This window comes from Lepus europaeus, chromosome 2, assembly GCF_033115175.1.
Source record: "Lepus europaeus isolate LE1 chromosome 2, mLepTim1.pri, whole genome shotgun sequence".
Lineage (NCBI taxonomy): Eukaryota > Metazoa > Chordata > Mammalia > Lagomorpha > Leporidae > Lepus > Lepus europaeus.
In genome coordinates this window covers 19,499,575-19,517,670 of record NC_084828.1, presented here as the reverse complement: position 1 = coordinate 19,517,670, position 18,096 = coordinate 19,499,575, and the positions used below count along the sequence as shown (strand labels likewise).

General features: G+C 39.8%; 1 protein-coding gene across 1 annotated transcript in view; it reads right to left on the bottom strand.

Moving 5' to 3' along the window:
• Nucleotides 1-10,249: 10,249 nt before the first annotated feature.
• The window catches only part of CYYR1 (cysteine and tyrosine rich 1), a 118,165-nt gene continuing 110,318 nt past the window's right edge, over nt 10,250-18,096 (bottom strand). Inside the window, exon 4 of the mRNA XM_062175781.1 lies at nt 10,250-12,725. Coding sequence (XP_062031765.1) covers nt 12,592-12,725 — 134 coding nt within the window. The 3' untranslated portion in view covers nt 10,250-12,591. The remainder of the gene's footprint in view (nt 12,726-18,096) is intronic.

Sequence of the window (18,096 nt, the reverse complement as noted above, 5' to 3'; positions counted from 1 at the left end):
AGGCAGCAGAAGCAATGTAAAGATAGGCGACAGGCCAGTTAATGGCTGCTTTACACAGTGACCTGCCATCAAGGAGACACGACAGGCCAATCAACTGCATTGGTTTTCCATATAGAAAGCCAGGGCTTCAGCAGAAGTCAGCTAATGGAGAGCCCTGGCAGCTCTGTCAGCCAAGAGTTGGGTCACTGGAAATGGAACTGCCCTGGAGTTGAAGGATTCCCAGGTCAGAGCCACAGATTTTGTAGGCTCTCAGTTGAAAAGCTCTTTCCTCAGCCCAGCTTCCATAAGAAAGAAAGAAAGAAAGAAAGAAAGAAAGAAAGAAAGAAAGAAAGAAAGAAAGAAAGAAAGAGAAAGGGAGAAAGAAAGGAAGAAAGAGAGAAAGAGAAAGAGAAAGAGAGAAAGGGAGAGAAAGAAAGGGAGAGAGAGAGAAAGAAAGAAGGAAGGAAGGAAAGAAAGAGAAAAAAAGAGTGAGTGAGTGAGTGGGTTTGGCTCCTCTTGCTTTCTTGCTGTCACTTTGCCTTGCCTTTCTACCTTCCACCATGGGATGATGCAGCATGAAGGCTTTTCTCAGATGCCAATGACATGCATGTGGATTACCGAGCCTCCAGAACTTTGAACCAAATAAATTCCTGTTTATGATAACTATCCCATCTCAGATATTTTGTCGTAGCAGCAGAAAACAATAACACAATTACTATAGAAATCTAATATTTGTATAGAATTATCTGAAAAACCATTATTTTCTCATTTTAAAGTTAGTCATATCTAGCCTGACATATTGTCTAGCTTACTATTTTAATATTTATATGCTTCTCTTAAAATTCTTCAGTGATTCCGAGCTTCTAAAAATATGTAACAATGAAGTAAACAATGAATTCAAAAGAAATATTTAGATACAATAATCAACCCATTATTTGCAAGGGATATGTTCCAAGATCTGTCTTAAACTGCCGATAGTATCAAATGCCATGTCTTTTCTTATACATACATATCTAGGATAAAGTTTAATTTATAAACTTGAACACAATAAAAAATTAACAAAATGGCTAAATGGACTAATTAGAATATATTATAATGAAAATTATGTGAATGTGATCTCTCTAATATTTTATTGTTATTTTATCTTTTCTCTCAAAGGAAACACTTTTGGCTTCTCTTTACTTTATCTTAATTGCCAGTGTCACCACTCTTGCCCCTTGTAGCCATTATAAAATGAATTAAGGGAAATTTGAACATAAGCTCTATGATACCATGACAACTGATCTAATCACAAGATCTGATAGACTCAGTGACTGACAGGAGAGTAGCACAGGGAATGGAGCTAGATGACCAGTGATAGTTCATGTCCTGGGTGAGATAAAATGGGCTGGTGCAAGATTTCATTACACTGCTAAGAATGGTGTGCGATTTAAAACTCATGGATTATTTATAGGATTTTTCCACTCAATAATTTCGGACCAAGGTTGACCACAGGTAACTGAAACGTTGGAAAGCAAAACTGTAGCTAGGAGGGACAGCTGTGTCAACTTTTATTGTTTGTTCTATTACACTTACTAGCATTCGTGACTGTCCCTGAAAAATTAGTTAGAAGTGTACATCCTTTCTCAAGTGTACTGTTTCATTATCTTTTCCCTATAAACACTGACTCATTCTTTCATCATTGTCAAAGGGAAATATAGAGCATCCATGGAAAATTTATAGTGGTTTCTTATATGCAGGTGAAAGTCAACTTGGGAGATAATAGGTGAAGGTGGCCACTGGGACCAGGTGTGTCTCAGAGATAAAAGAGTCCTTTCATTCTCTGCCTTGTCCACAGTGTACATAAAAACTGCAACTGATGGATGCTAAGTGATGAATTACAACAGAGGGACAAAGTGAAGAGTATGAGTCATTGAGCCTGTTCAAACCTGCATAATCATCCTCTTGCAGCTCAAGTCTTCGAAAGGCAGCGTCCACGTCCATGGGAAGGCAGCACTGCAGGTGTCTTTTACAAATAGAGTAAATATGCCATATTTCTTTGCAGCATTCAAACTTTACCTTTCTGAAAGAAAAGCAATTTGGACTATGAAGTGACACTGTTATAGTTTCTAATTCTTAAGAGTGGAGATAATGGTAACACATCAGCAAGTTGGCAGAGGATTGAATGTAAATTAAATTTAAATTACTTTGAACAATGCAGACAGACACACACACACACAACTATTTTGTGTTATTATTGAAGGTAACACATTCCTGTGGATGATTCCATTGGGAATCAATGTTTATATGGAGTTATTACTGCTTTTCAGAAGTTGGATAATTGCATGATTGCTTTCCACATATATGAAATAATAATAGCACAAAATCGGGTTGTCATTTTATTGCCCATTCCAACTGGTTTTAGCTGTTTTCCTTTTCAAAATGTTCAGTAATTTTTCAACGTTCCCTGAAGAATTACTAATGTAAAAACCATGGCATGCTATCTCAGTAAAAACGCCTTTACTGGCTCCTTTGGACACTGATTCTGAAGTTGGAAGTACCCTAACATTCATTCTACGGAAATGTGATTTGTAACGCTATCTTTTTTTTTTTTTAACCAGGAGCCCAGAGCTTCTTCTGGGCCTCTCACGTGGGTAGCAGGAGCCCAAGCACTTGTGTCATCTTTGCTGCTTTTCCCAGGCACATTAGCAGGGAGTTGGATTGGAAGTGGAGCTACTGGGATTCAAACTGGCACCCAAAGGGATGCCAGCATCGCAGGAGGTGGCTTTACCTGCTATCCCACAATGCTTGCCCCAGAGGGTTATCTTCTATCTTACCATTTTTTTTTTTGCTTTTAAAAAAACTTTTATTTAATGAATATAAATTTCCAATGTACAGCTTATGAATTACAATGGCTTCCCCCTCCCATAATTTCCCTCCCACCTGCAACCCTCCCATCTCCAGCTCCCTCTCTGCTTCCATTCACATCAAGATTCATTTTCAATTCTCTTTATATATAGAAGATCAATTTAGTATATATTAAGTAAAGATTTCATCAGTTTGCACCCACATAGAAACACAAAGTGAAGCATACTGTTTGAGTACTGGTTATAGCATTAAATCACAATGGACAGCACATTAAGGACAGAGATCCCACATGAGGGGCAAATGCACAGTGACTCCTGTTGTTGACCCAACAAATTGACACTCTAGTTTATGGCGCCAGTAACCACCCTAGGCTGTCGTCATGAGTTGCCAAGGCTATGGAAGCCTTCCAAGTTCGCCGACTCTGATCATATTTAGACAAAGTCATAAAAGACAGAGTGAGGATAGTAACCAATGATACTAAGAGTGGCATTTACCAGGTTTGAACAATTATACAGCATTAAGTGGAGAAGAGGCCATCAGTACACACATGTTGGGAGTGGAGCCATTGGTGGTGGAGTAGAGTTTATGATTACAAAGGAATGAGGCCCAAGTGCGCTAGACAGGGCCTAGAACAAAGGACAGAGTCATTATTAGAGGAGCTAAGAAAGGTGCTGTCTAAGCTACAATTAAGTTTTCTGATTGTATCTCTTTTCTGATATTAGTTGGTATCTTTTTTATGTAAAAAATGAGAAACTCCATTTATTCTGGAGAATTAGAAAGGTACCTGTTCCAAAGTGGCACATTATTTTGTTCCCACATTTTGGACGTGTGTTCATCCTGTGCTTCACGACAAGATTCACTGGTATCTGGATTGACGTGTGGCATTCATTAACCAACAGTAAAACTCCAGTCTTTTGTCCATTCTTTGACTTACACATTGGATTATGAGCCCTGCTTAATCTATTCACTATAAACACCTTCCCAAATTCTTGACGTTCTTAATGTCAAATATTATAATCATTCATTTCATGTTTCAGATATCCAGTAGGCACTCCTTGGAGAATTCAAATGCCTAAGAGACAGTTGTTGCTCTCAAAGTACTTACCACCTTATAGTGGAAACAGATATTTAATCCAATCTGTGACAAACCTACTAGGGATCCAAAATAAAGAAGGGAAATCATGTATTCTGACTACAGAACTACTCATGTTCTCTGCTCAGAGCACATGCCCTTTAGCTGGATCTGGAATGTCAAGAAGAGTTTCCACAGAATATGTGTGAAGCCTATCTACTCCCAGGCAAGGAAGTGAGGAAATTGGCATGGGTTCAGTTGGCAGTGAGGGACTTGAGGGGAAGAGGATCTCCAAATGCATTTTCACAAGTTAAACAGAAGGAGTTGAACTCTGAACACTGAACTGCTTTCAAGTCCACAGGAAAGATGTTACACAAACTATGTGATAATCAGGACATTAACTGATAAGAATGCACAAAAACAGGACATTAGCTCAAATGATTGTTTTTGTATTTTAGTCAGGAAAATATTAAACTATCTATCTTTAAGACTATAGAAACAATACATGATCTCATATACATTTATTGTCTACGACCAGACGTTCAGAAAACGATGCCCCAGTCTCTTCATCACATTTAGAAACAGCAGTGACACAGGCTAGTGTCTGGGTAAGAAGAGGAGGACTCAGTAGCATTTGTAACCAGTTGTTCCATCATGTACAGAGAAAGCAAGATTTCCTAACACAGGTCTCCGTGGTGGCTTACATATCCTAGGATTTGCTATTTTTTCATCATTAGCAAAACTATTCAGGATGAGGTTAAGCAGCAACTTGATCCAGTGAACACTCATCTGGAAACTTGTCTCAGAATTCTTTCCTGGATGAAGATGAACTATCTTGGGACAAAGCTGAAACAAAGGTTGAAAACTGGGACTCGGTTAGGACTTGCCCATTAAGGTATGTGATGCGTGATGTATTTCATTTCCTGCCAAGTGTGATGTGCTTTAGTGCAGTTCACAAATGAAGTGTATCAGAAATACAAACTTTGTGTGTGTGTTTTCAATATTCCTGAGGCATGTGCCACTTACCCAGTTAGCATGGCATGGCCCTTGAATGTTGCTGGCTCCATTCTACCCTTGTCAGTTCCATAAAGGCAATTTGATCACAGCTAAACACGCGCTGGGTTTCTTTCAGCTGTTGCGTTGGCACATTCTTGTTAGAGGGAAGGTATTATTTTCTGTATTGCCCAAACTCCAAATAATGGATTAAGGAGAATAAGATAAAATATCCTTGTTACGGTACACTGACTATTATGCTGACCCTGAAAGCTCTCTGACTTGGCTTTCTGTGTCCTCGTGTAATCCCCTCTTCTTTTGTGTGAACTGAACCTAGTGTCTTGATTCTAGGAAACAGAATATGGTTAACATTGACGGGATAGCACTTCCAAGATGAGATTTCAGAAGCTTGCAACTCCTGCCTTGCTAGCATTATTTTACCAGCACCTCTCACTCTGTGGCTCTTAGTGCTTGTTTGCTCTGGGGAAGCAAATGGACCCCAGTGAAGGTGTCCCAAGGAGAGATCATGTGGGTAAGGAATTGAGGGTAGCCTCTGGCCAAAAGCCTCAGAGGAATGGAATCTTAGTGACTGTGTGGGCATGAGTTTGGAAGCAGATCCTTCCCCAACTGACTACCGACTGTCAGAGTTCCTGAGCCAGTGGTCCCAAATAAGCCATGTCGGATTCAGATCTATGGAAGTGGAGATAATTAATGTTGTTTCAAGTCCCTAATGAGTTACACAGAAGAGGCTATTTGGCATGCATGATTATAGACGTGGAAGGCTTGGGAGCGGAGCACAAAGTTTGGAAAGAGAATATGCATGTAGATTTGTGTGTGTCTGAGTCACCAACCTAGATAGGAACTTTGTGTATGTTCTACATACAGTGTTTGTATTCACTGCCACAACCTAGCAAGAGTGGTGCTATTCACACATTTCAATGAAACTGAAACTATGGAAATTCAGGAAGTTGGACCAGAACAGTTAGTTTAGAAATGATAGAAATGAGAGAGAAAACAAATTGTCTCTTGTCCTGAAGTCTTGGTTCTTTCTTCTGCATGAGAGGATGTCAAAGTCAGGGGCAGGGTTGGAGTACAGTAGAATAAGAATCATCTGGGGATCTATTCAAAGTTACATCACTTGAACGGAAACATTCCGCATAGTGGTGTCGCAACAGAAAAGCACTGGACAAGCTCATATCACCCTTGCAGCTTGAGACTTATCAGAAAATAAAAATTGTCCATTCATGCATGCTCTAATTGAGGATCTGGTAGCCCTGAGAAGCCTCCATGATGAGCTTGAAGATCATTTGACTTTGGCATTCTGGTGTTGGCTGTTTCAAGTAAGGTAAAAAATAAAATGGAGACAGCCATTTGACCTACTAAGATTCCAGTGAAAATGTCCAGGTCCAACATTTGAGTGCCTGGGTTTCATTCCTGGCTCTGTCTTCTGACTCCAGGTTCTTGCTGGTGTGCACACTAAGAAGCATGGTTATACCGGCGCCGTGGCTCAACAGGCTAATCCTCCGCCTTGCGGCGCCGGCACACCGGGTTCTAGTCCCGGTCGGGGCACCAATCCTGTCCCGGTTGCCCCTCTTCCAGGCCAGCTCTCTGCTGTGGCCAGGGAGTGCAGTGGAGGATGGCCCAAGTGTTTGGGCCCTGCACCCCATGGGAGACCAGGATAAGCACCTGGCTCCTGCCATTGGAACAGCGCGGTGCGCCGGCCGCAGCGCGCTACCGCGGCGGCCATTAGAGGGTGAACCAACGGCAAAGGAAGACCTTTCTCTCTCTCTCTCTCTCTCTCACTGTCCACTCTGCCTGTCAAAAATAAAAATAAAAAAAAAAAAAGAAGCATGGTTATGGCTCATGTCATTGGTTCCTGTGAACCGCATGGGATATTGAATTGTGTCTTTTTTTTTTTTTTTTTTTTTTTTTTTTTGGACAGGCAGAGTGGACAGTGAGAGAGAGACAGAGAGAGAAAGGTCTTCCTTTTTTGCCGTTGGTTCACCCTCCAATGGCCGCCGTGGCCGGTGCACTGTGGCTGGCACACCGCGCTGATCCAATGGCAGGAGCCAGGTGCTTCTCCTGGTCTCCAATGGGGTGCAGGGCCCAAGGACTTGGGCCATCCTCCACTGCACTCCCTGGCCACAGCAGAGAGCTGGCCTGGAAGAGGGGCAACCGGGACAGGATCGGTGCCCCGACCGGGACTAGATGGTTGTGCTTAAGTTTACTGGCTAAACAAACTACACCATGTTAGATATTTAAGAGGTGTTTTCAAATACATGATTCTTACAATTTATAGAAGGCATTGGACCTTCTGGTAAATGTTTTCTTAAGTTGTTATCTAATGGTTGAAACGGTTTGCTAAGTATTCATGTGATATTGCTATTGTCAGCAAGCGATCTAGGACTTGCTCCCTCATTTCTCTATTCTAAGCCCAACTTGTTCTTTCATTTCTCTATTCTCTTCAAGGTAGGAAACTAATTCTATTATGAAGGAATCTGTAGGATGCACAATTTAATCTTTAGACCTTATAAAAGAGATGGCTAACATTTTTCTGCAATAGCATAGCCAAAATAAGAACTCAAATAATAATCTCATAGCTAGATTCACTTCGCCATCAGCGAAGTATACAGTAAGTAGAAAAAAACCTCCCTTTCAGACCAAAGGGAAAGAAAGTTTTTAAGTGAGAATATAATTTTCCTCATGGGCATTGTCTACCTTAGAAAAACTACTACAGAACATGCCTGTGACTATAGACTTGTAGTTCAGGCCACCGAAGATTAGAGATGGGAAACGGGCACTCCCTTGACTTGCATCCTCTGGTCTGCTTTAACACAAACCAGGAGGAAAAGAAAGCTCGGCATCAGAAGCAATGGGTGGCAGGCCTATTAATGGCTGATCTGTACAGTGATCTGCCCTCAAGGAGACCCAACAGGCCAGTCCACTGCAGTGGCTTTCAATGTGGTAAGCCTGGGCTTCAGCAGAAGTCAGCTTGTGAAGAGCCCTGGCAGCTCTGCCAGGAGTTGGATCACTGGAAATGGACCTGCCCTGGAGTCGAAGGATGCCCAGGTCAGAGCCACAGATCTTATTGGCTCTAAGCTGAAAAGCCCTTCACTCAGCCCAACTTCCAAAGTGACCACTGCAGCTGAGGGGATGGTCAAGTAGGGTCAGCAACATTGCAGGCAGAACTGTAAATTTCTTGTTAGAGATGCCACCTGCCTTTACCTGGCCAGCTCTCCTCCCAGCCCAGCCAAGTAATGAAAGTCAACAGAGTGCCTTCCCCTAGGAGGTTCACACCTCCCTTAGGATATACCCCATGTGAAGAGATAGATAGGTCTGGGCCTCTGAATTTACAAGGCCTAAAGCCCACCAGATTATTATCAAGCCCCTTCTATCAGGTTCTATTTGCCTCTCAATCAGAAAACTTAATTGTAGCTTAGACAGCACCTTTCTTAGCTCCTCTAATAATGACTCTGTCCTTTGTTCTAGGCCCTGTCTAGTGCACTTGGGCCTCATTCCTTTGTAATCATAACCTCTACTCTACCACCAATGGCTCTACTCCCAACATGTGTGTACTGATGGTCCTCTTCCCCACTTAATGCTGTATAATTGTTCAAACCTGGTAAATGCCACTCTTAGGATCATTGGTTACTATCCTCACTCTGTCTTTTATGACCTTGTCTAAATATGATCAGAGTCGGCAAACTTGGAAGGCTTCCATAGCCTTGGCAACTCATGACGACAGCCTAGGATGGTTACTGGCGCCATAAACTAGAGTGTCAATTTGTTGGGTCAACAACAGGAGTCACTGTGCACTTGCTCCTCATGTGGGATCTCTGTCCTTAATGTGCTGTCCATTGTGATGTAATGCTATAACTAGTACTCAAACAGTATGTTTCACTTTGTGTTTCTATGTGGGTGCAAACTGTTGAAATCTTTATACTAAACTGATCTTCTGTATATAAAGAGAATTGAAAATGAATCTTGATGCAAATGGAAGGGGAGAGGGAGCAGGAGAGGGGAGGGTTGCGGGTGGGAGGGAAGTTATGGGGTGGGGGGAAGCCATTGTAATCCATAAGCTGTACACTGGAAATTTATATTCATTAAATAAAAGTTAAATAAAAAAAAACAAACAAACAAAAAAAAGAAAAAAAAATTATACTTCAATGAAACTTAAAAAAAAAAAAAAAAGAATTGTGTCTCAGCTCTAGGCTCCAGCCCCAGCTGCAGGTATTGCAGGTATCTGTGGAATGAACCAGAAGATGGGAGCTGTCTGTCTCTCAAATAATATTTTTTTTTTTTTTCAAAAAAATAGCACCAAGAGCTTCAGTATGTGATAGGCTAAATGTATCATCTGGATTGTGCCAGATCCCACTTCACCTACAGCCAAGGCTTGGAATAAATGAGTTTGGGTAAACCAGGACAAACAGAGTAAAGTGTGCTTGTGTGCTGTAATTCTTGCTCTCCTTTATTCGGGGGTAAGGAAGGAATGGGATAATGAAAAAACAGAAGGGCACAGCACAATGGTGTACATAGGAAGATGTGGGCAGCCCTGGAAACTCCTGTGATGGCTTCTAGAGTGCAGAATGCAGCTACAAAATTGACTTGATTCTGAAAACAGATTGCGATTCTGTATCACTCACTCTAACACCAGATCCAGAGCCTACCTTCTACCAACAGCTCTTCAGTTATTCCAAGAGCTTTCCCTCTCCTGGATTTGGAGAGAGCCAAGGTGAGTCTCTCATGGCTCCTAGGTTCCCACAGGTCACAGCCTTGCTTTTATAGCGTTGCCGTCTACATACATATCAGTGAAGGACATCATAATCAACTGACAAAGTCCATAGTTCTTCCCTGGAGAATCATCAATCACTTCTTGCTATTTAATTGCATTTTACATAGATTTCTCTAGAGCAGAATTATCCACCAGGTAGCCACTATCCATACAAGGCTATGCAGCACTTGAAATTGTGATAGTGTGACAAAGAAACTGTACTTTTCCTTAATTGTAATTAATTTAAATGCCCATATGTTGCTGGGGACCACTCTGTAATACAGCACATTTCTAGAAACTGTTCTCATATTGTTCATTTGTTGATTTATTCTTGGCTCCTATTTATGGAATATATTCTACATGCCAGACTCTATACTTAGAATTTTGCATATATTCATCCAATTTTCACAAAACCCAATAATACCCATTTTCTTTTTACATTTCCAGTTGAATATCAGAGAGACAAAGTGGCCTGTCTTAAATCACACAGGCAGGGGACAGGATTCAAAGTAAAGTTTATGCCTTCTATACAGAACAAGTGGCTAAATAAGCAGGAATGGAGGTGAAAAAAAATGCACTCAAGACAATTAAAATATAACCCTTACTATAATGGGTTCTTTAATTTTATTGCTTATTGTAAACACTTTGGCCACAGCAAATATGTTAGTTTTTAAATAATCATAATTCAAAGCTTTTACATCATATACTATTTTTTCTCCCAAAGAACATAATCTATGAAAACAATCAGTGAAATCCAAAAATCTATACTGGTAACGTGAACATTTATATTATTCTGACATTAAATACAAATAGTAAAAATACTCATCCCTTATAGATCTGTGGGTTTGTGAAATGCCTTCAGGGCAGCCATAAACAACTCTAAGAAAAGAGATGATATGGACTCAAATGGCTTTTATGCGGGTAGTATATGAAGAACATAAAAGGCATATAATAAACATGATCTTTTCAGTTTCTCTTAAAGAATATATGGTGTATCTGCAACAAAAAGTTATAACATCACAGAGACCCTGGCACTTTGAGCAACACAGCTGCAGTGTAAGTGGGTCTCACCACACTTGCAGAGGAGAAATAAATTAAAACATATCTACTAATAAAATTGTGCTTAGAAACTTCATGTAAGTCAGGGAGTCCCTCACTAGAATAGCGTGGAAGTTTTGAATAGTTTGCATCTTCAAATGGAGCAAAATGATCAGTGCCTGAAAATCAAGAAAGTCATTCAAATCATATCTAGCATTTAGATTTCATAGACAGACTATATTTCAGTCAAATCAACATATTTCTATTTTTAGTGTTATTTTTAAGAGTAAAATAGGAAACATATTAAGTTTCCTAATCACAACTCTAGGTAGTATAATTTATAACAAGGCATTTTTATTTGGTTGTTTTATTCAGCAAAATTCTGAGCACTGTCTTGCAGTTTGACTAAATTGTTGATGATATTGACTAAATATGATGATAATCTTGAATTAAATATTTTAGATTTAATTGTAAGTGACACTAAAATCTGATCATCTGTCTGAAGGCCGAGTACAAAGGGAGGGGGGCTTTAAAAAGTTCACGGAAAATGTGCATATTGTTTAACTCCATTTTCCACTGACATTTTGAAGTCCTCTTTCATGCAATCTTTAAACACATTGTAAGGACCCACATAGAAAGATTAATATTAATATCACTTGCAGCAAAATATGGCACATAAGAATTATTTATGAAATCCTTTTATATCTAAAGGTAGGCACTTCATAAAATTTGCATTTTGATAAAAGGCAACAATCTGATGTCAGTACCTTATCCTTTTCCATTAAGTGTATATTTTTTTCAGTAGCATATATTATCAAAGTTCTGTAAAAGAGAAAGAAAAAATTGTCTAAGCTACATTTGAATGGAATTCCAAAGACAGGAACCCAAATTTCGTTTCCCTTTCTTTGTTTTGTAAGCTTGCACAGTCTTCATGATAGTCCTGAGATCTTGCTCCCTGACACGAAATCCCATGGTGATATTTGGCTTCTCATCTTTTACTTTGAAGCGTAGTAGTTGTTGCCTATGGAACTTGCTACAGGTTTTTTTTTTTTTTTTTTTTTTTTTTTTTTGCCACAGCTGGAAAATCTTTAAATTCATTGACCAAGGCCAGATAATTTTTAGATGGCAGTAGCTGATGTTGAAGAATTCTTGGTTTCAAGCAGTTGTTGAATCCCTTTGATCCTGTTTTAGCTCTCAAGTTAAATAAATAACATTCGCCAATCTTGTTGTTTTCACTCCAGGAGATAAAGATTCACTTCACACCTACGCAAAATATAAGCAGAGCTTTGAGGGTGCAAGGGACCCACATATACTTGAGGCAGAAACCACTTCTGGAGTAGTTCTCTACCAGATGGTTAGCTGGATTCTGAAGTCTTGGTAGTAGGGAAGTGTCACAAAGTGATCCAGTTGATGAGGAAGCTCCAACTGCTCTTTTTAAAACCAAAATCAAAGTTCCCGTCCTCAAACTTTCATCCAGTGCCCCACACAGTGCCTGGCATGTAGTTCCAAATTTCAGAGCTATGTAGAATAGAGTTGTTTCCTTGTATGGCCTGGGCCATTCTTCTGTTCTGTGTAAGTCTTCTCTTTTCCAGAATCAATATTGAAATTTCCTTCAAATAGGCCTTAAAAAACATGGTTATCAGATATTCTGTCAATCTCATTACTCTTCTCTCAAATGTGCTGAAGTGAATCAGTAAATCTCTTAAAATACAGTGATGGGGACAGCTCTGAGCAAGATCAGAACCCCATATCTCTTCATAGGGACATTCTGCCTCAAATACTAGCTGACCCAAAACACCTTCCTTAGGGAAACCCTTTCCTGCCTATTTCTGAGTAGAGGCGTTTTATTCCAGGGAAGGTCACTGATTGGCACATATTCTGTTCTGGAGGATTATTTCCTTGAATTTCCAGGGTAAGGAGGAGGTGGAGAGCGCTGCACTGATGCCTGTGGGGTTGGGGAGTATGGAGGGGGCAAGTCTGGACAGTATTCCATCTCGTAGTCGCAACTGTACGGGGGTGGTGCCACTGAAAAAGCAAAGGAAAAGAGCATCAGGAATTGATCAAATATTTGAGGGTCTACTGTGTTGAGCCACTGGGCTGCATACTTTGGGAAGAGACATAATTTTCATCTATAAAATTCTTAGCTTTATCAGGTCAAAGGACACATGTATGAAAGGGGGTAGGCTCTAAAATGTGGTGCCATGGGTCAGATTATGTAGAATCGATGCTTAGGGAAAGTTTTTTGGGAAGATGATGCTGAAGGGGTGGAGAGAGAAGAATCTGAGAAATCATGCAAGTTTCAGCAGAAGTAAGTTAACATTTTTGTTCAAGCAAAAAGTACCTAAAGGGAAGAAATGAGAAAAGATTAATGGAGTCTGTTTGCATAATCTCCAAGTTGAGTCCTAAAAAAATTCATTTATTTTAATTTATTTGAAAGGCAGAGAGAAACAGAGGGAGACACAGAAACAGGCAAATAGATATCTTCCATCTGCTTGATGGAACAAATGTCACAATAACTACAACAGTCAGAACTGGGTCATGCTGAAGTCAGGACCCAAGAACTCAATTCGATTCTCCCACATGGGTGGCAGGGACACAATTACTTGAGCCATCACCAGCTGCCTCCCAGGGATGCTTTGGCAGGAAGCTGGATTGGAAGCAGAGCCGGAACTTGAACCAGACACTCTGATATGGAATGACATTTCAAGTGGCATCTTAACCGTTGTACTAAAGCTGACCCCATGGTGGTGATGAATCAGCGTTTGAATATGCTAATGAATATGCTTTGGGAAGCCAGCTTTCTCAGCACTATGGACTGAGGAAGACTGAAGAAAAAGTGGGGTGACGTACTGGCATATGTGTGAGATTATTAGATGCTCATCTTAGTGAGCGAAAAAATCCCATAAGGCCCCTCGAGCAGCCAAGTGCCTAGGTGATGAAAGAAATGTTGGTGATGCCTAGGTGATGAAGGAAATGAATGAAAGGGTCAAGGTATTGGGTACCCAGCAGGGAACCCCCATAACTCAGAGTTATAGAAATAAGGAGGCCAGCGCCGTGGCTTAACAGGTTAATCCTCCTCCTTGTGGTGCCGGCTCACCGGGTTCTAGTCCTGGTTGGGGTGCCGGATTCTATCCCGGTTGCCCCTCTTCCAGGCCAGCTCTCTGCTATGGCCTGGGCAGGCAGTGGAGGATGGCCCAAGTCCTTGGGCCCTGCACCCGCATGGGAGACCAGGAGAAGCGCCTGGCTCCTGGCTTCGGATCAGCACTATGTGCCGGCCGCAGCGGCCATTGGAGGGTGAACCAACGGCAAAAAGGAAGACCTTTCTCTCTGTCTCTCTCTCACTATCCACTCTGCCTGTCAAAAAAAAAAAAGAAAAAGAAAAAGAAATAAGAAGGAAAGTACAAAAGGAGAATAAGCAGGTTTGAGAATGAGGGTAAAGAATTTAATTTTCTAATTTTATTAGAAAATTTTCTTTAGTTTTTACTGTGATATATGTCTTTGTGCTTTTCAATCACACTGTATATACTTTATGATGATTATGTAGGTATGTCTACTTGTAGGGATCTCATTCCCATCTCCAAAGCTGGAAGAGAGACTGCTTGAGCTTAAACTCATGCACGGCTTTAAGAACCAATTATTCTGCAATAGCTGAGCAACTTTTCAGCAGCCAATCTGTTGACTGCCATGGGTCATCACCCATGGATCATTACCAGATCCTGATTCTACTAAGAAATTGCCTTACTGCTAATTATGAATGTAGCCTAAATCACATGACTAGTAACAAAATAATGGAAAGAATTGACAATCTTTTTCTATAATCGTCCTTAATGAAAAATTTTATATAGTTGAGAGACAGAAAGAGAGAGAGCGGGAGAGAGAGAGAGAGAAAGTTCCTATCTGCTTGTTCACTCCTTAAATGCCCATGATAGCTGGGGTTGGGCCAAGGCAAAGTCAGGAGTCTGGAACTCAATCCAGATGTCCATGTGCATTTCAGGAACCCTACCACTCGACCCATCACTGTTGCCTTCTAGGGTCTGCATTGACAGGAAGCTGGAAGCAGGAGCCAGTTATCCAAGCCAAGCACACTGATACAGGACATAGGCATCTTAACCCCAAAGGCAAATGCTTGTCCCACTGGTCAATGTTTTAATATGAGAATGACAGAAAAGAACAAAAATTTCATTCAACTTTTCTAAATACTTTCCAAGATTTGGTGATGCTCTGATGAATAGGCACAAACAAACATAGGGCCTCCATTGATAGGCAGATGAAAACTGTGTTTCCTTCTAGATCCCTTTGGCTTGCCTCTCTGCATAAGAGCTTGATGATTTAAACCATTTTCTGATCTCCCTGTACCTGGAAAACTGGGTCACTTTGAGAAAAGAGGAAGATGGAGCCACAGAACTGAGTGGGATGTCCCCTGAGCACTATTCTGTTGACAGGTTTCTAGTGGGCTGAGCAGCCCTTTCAGCTGATGACATAGCCCAGTCAACCAATCAGCAAGAGTGCACATAGTTCCTTCAGACCCCCAGCAGCTGGGTTACTCCAAGTTCTGTTTTCTACAACAAACCAGACTAACGCCAATGGAGTTTAAACAAAAAGTCCCTCTGCCTCACATCCACTGCCCTGCTTCATTCTATGTTGGAGAAGTGAGACAAAGAGCTTTATAATAACATTCATCCTAGCCAAAAATGGATGTGCAGCCTCCCTGTAAAATGGGCAGACCCAGCTGGACACCCATTGAACTGTTTCGTACAAGCATGTGGTTCCACCTTATTTCTATGCTGCAGCTTTTTCCTGCGTCCCACTCAAGGAGCACAGGCCTGCTAATTATGATCCACATTATTCCCTGTCATGAAGGCCACGGTGTGTGTTTGTGCATTGCTAACAACGTGTTTGTATTCTGCCATCTGCATAAACACTGCTGGGGGGACACATCAGTAGAGTCCCTATGGTTTATGCAGCTGCATGTTGAACAGAAATTCTAAGATAGGAAACAGTGATTTTTTTCATTCCTATAACCTTTGAATTTTGGTAAAGTAGTGATCCAATGTTGAAAAGTGGTATTTTGAAAAAAAACCCAGCACATCTTTTAGACTATCAACCACTGGGGAAGGTTCTGAAATAATACTTCTTTCTTTCTTGCAGATAATAAGGTTTCACTTTCAAATTTAGATTCCCTGATTAATCTTAAGAGGTTTTGCTCTTTTTAAGGTCAAATCATCTTTAAAAGATGTATAGATAAAGCTGGAGATAACAGTGCCTCTGAAATCATTTCATAACTAAAATCCCAATTCTCTGACTTAAGTAGGGTAAATATGCCATTTATCCTCAATGTCTGGGGTGGTTGTCTCTAATACTAAAAGATTTAGGGATGCTATGAAATTCAGAGGAGAAATTGAACGTTTTCATCCCACTCAAGTGAATGTCGCTAAAGCTGATGTGGTGGGAGGATGCATTTAGAAATTAGAGAAACAAGACAATCATCCATAGTTTTTTAATCCCAATTTAAGAAACAATACCTTTACATGCTTTCTTCTAGTCATTTGTGTACAGCTATTTCCCTGTACTCACATAAAATGATGCAGGCTTTTTTGCTTTGTAATATGACATTAGCCTTTGCTATGGTTTGCATAGGGCTTGAGTGTCCATAAAGGCTGCAGGTGTTGGAATATATTCCCTATTGTGAAGAATAAGAGAGAGGACTTAATCCAGCTGTGGTGTTTTGAGGTGAGGCCTTAGAAAAGGGATCAGGGTTAGACAAAAATCTAAAGCCCCCATGACTGCTTTCTGGTGGTGGCTTTACAAAAAGAGGGAGAGCGACCACAGGTCTTGTACCCAAACACGGACACTCACTCCCTGTGTTTTGTCATGTGATGCCATGTGCCAGTTGGGACTTACTCTGCAAGAGGGCCATCACCAGACAAAACCTTTTTACCTACAGAATCGTGGGTCAGAATAACTCTTTTCTTTGAAGCGTTAGCCTGCAGCAGGTGTTTTATTATAGTTACAAAAATAGCCTTTTTCATTCTTCTACAAATCTTCATAAATTTGTTACTGGCTTCATTTTTTGATGATGGGATTATTCCCCTGTTCACTTACCTTGAGGTTAAATATCTTTATTATCTAAATAAATTAGTGATAAATATCTTCTTACACAGAGACTTTAAAATGATTTTGAATTATTTCTTCAGAATAAAATTTCAGAAATTGATTACCTTGCTTAAATAGCATGTAAATTTTATTGCTTAGCACACATTGTGAAATTATCTTAAAAATAATTGCTTCATCTTGCAAGGGGAGCAGCAAGGCATACAGGCATGCTATCATTTAATATTTTGGTAATTTAATAAAACTTAATTTTTAAATAGAAAAATCACTTTTCTTCAAGAGTATACATAATGGCTGTAAACAATAATCAAACCTCAAAATGTCAATTTTGCTCATATACATTACATTTTTTGTACTCTACATATTAGCTACCACAAATCAGAGAAAATATATCAATTTTGTCACTTGGGACTGATTTATTTGACTAAACGTGGTGGTCTCCAGATGCATACATTTTGGTATGAAAGACAGGATTTCATTCTTTTCATGGCTGAGTAGCATTCCACAGTTTTCACCTTTCTTTGATAACAGCTGGGTTTCACATTTTTCTACATCTTGTCTACTATTTGGAATTTGGGTGAACTTTTTCATTTTTTCCTGATAATTTATGAACTGGAATTTTAATTAGAATGAGGAATAATTAGGATAACACAATATAAGCAATCAAATGATATTATTTACCTTTTTCTCAAGAATAACTCTTGGTCAAAATGGTTTTATTATATAATGCGTCCCTTATTGAGATACTAAAGGCTAAAATTGTATATAACAAAACATGGTTATTCATTTTTAACTGTTCTGTGTTGGTTGCAAGCATAATATTTAGCTTTCTTTTTCAGATATCTAATACACGTCATTCTATTTATCACTTACAATATATTTAATGGTTTATTTATATGTAGTATTTTATTTGATATAGTCTTACATCGAAGTTCATTTTTTCTAAATATTTTACTTTGGTTAAGCAAATTATCTATTTAACAACCTTCATTTTTCACATGAGTTTGTCATGTTATGTTTAAAGTACATAAATTATAATATCTTTGCATTATTCCAATTACCAAAGTGTATCTTTTTGTATCAGAGACACCTCATTTTAATTACTACTGGTTTTAAATACCTGGCATGACAGGAGAACTTCATTACTTATTTTAAATACAATTTTTAATATTATTGCTGGGAGTAAATTTACTTCTCCACTGCCCTACAAATCAAACTACTCAAAATTTGCCTACAGTTCACTTAGGGCCAAAGGTTTCAATAAAGGCCCACAAAAGTCCTGGCA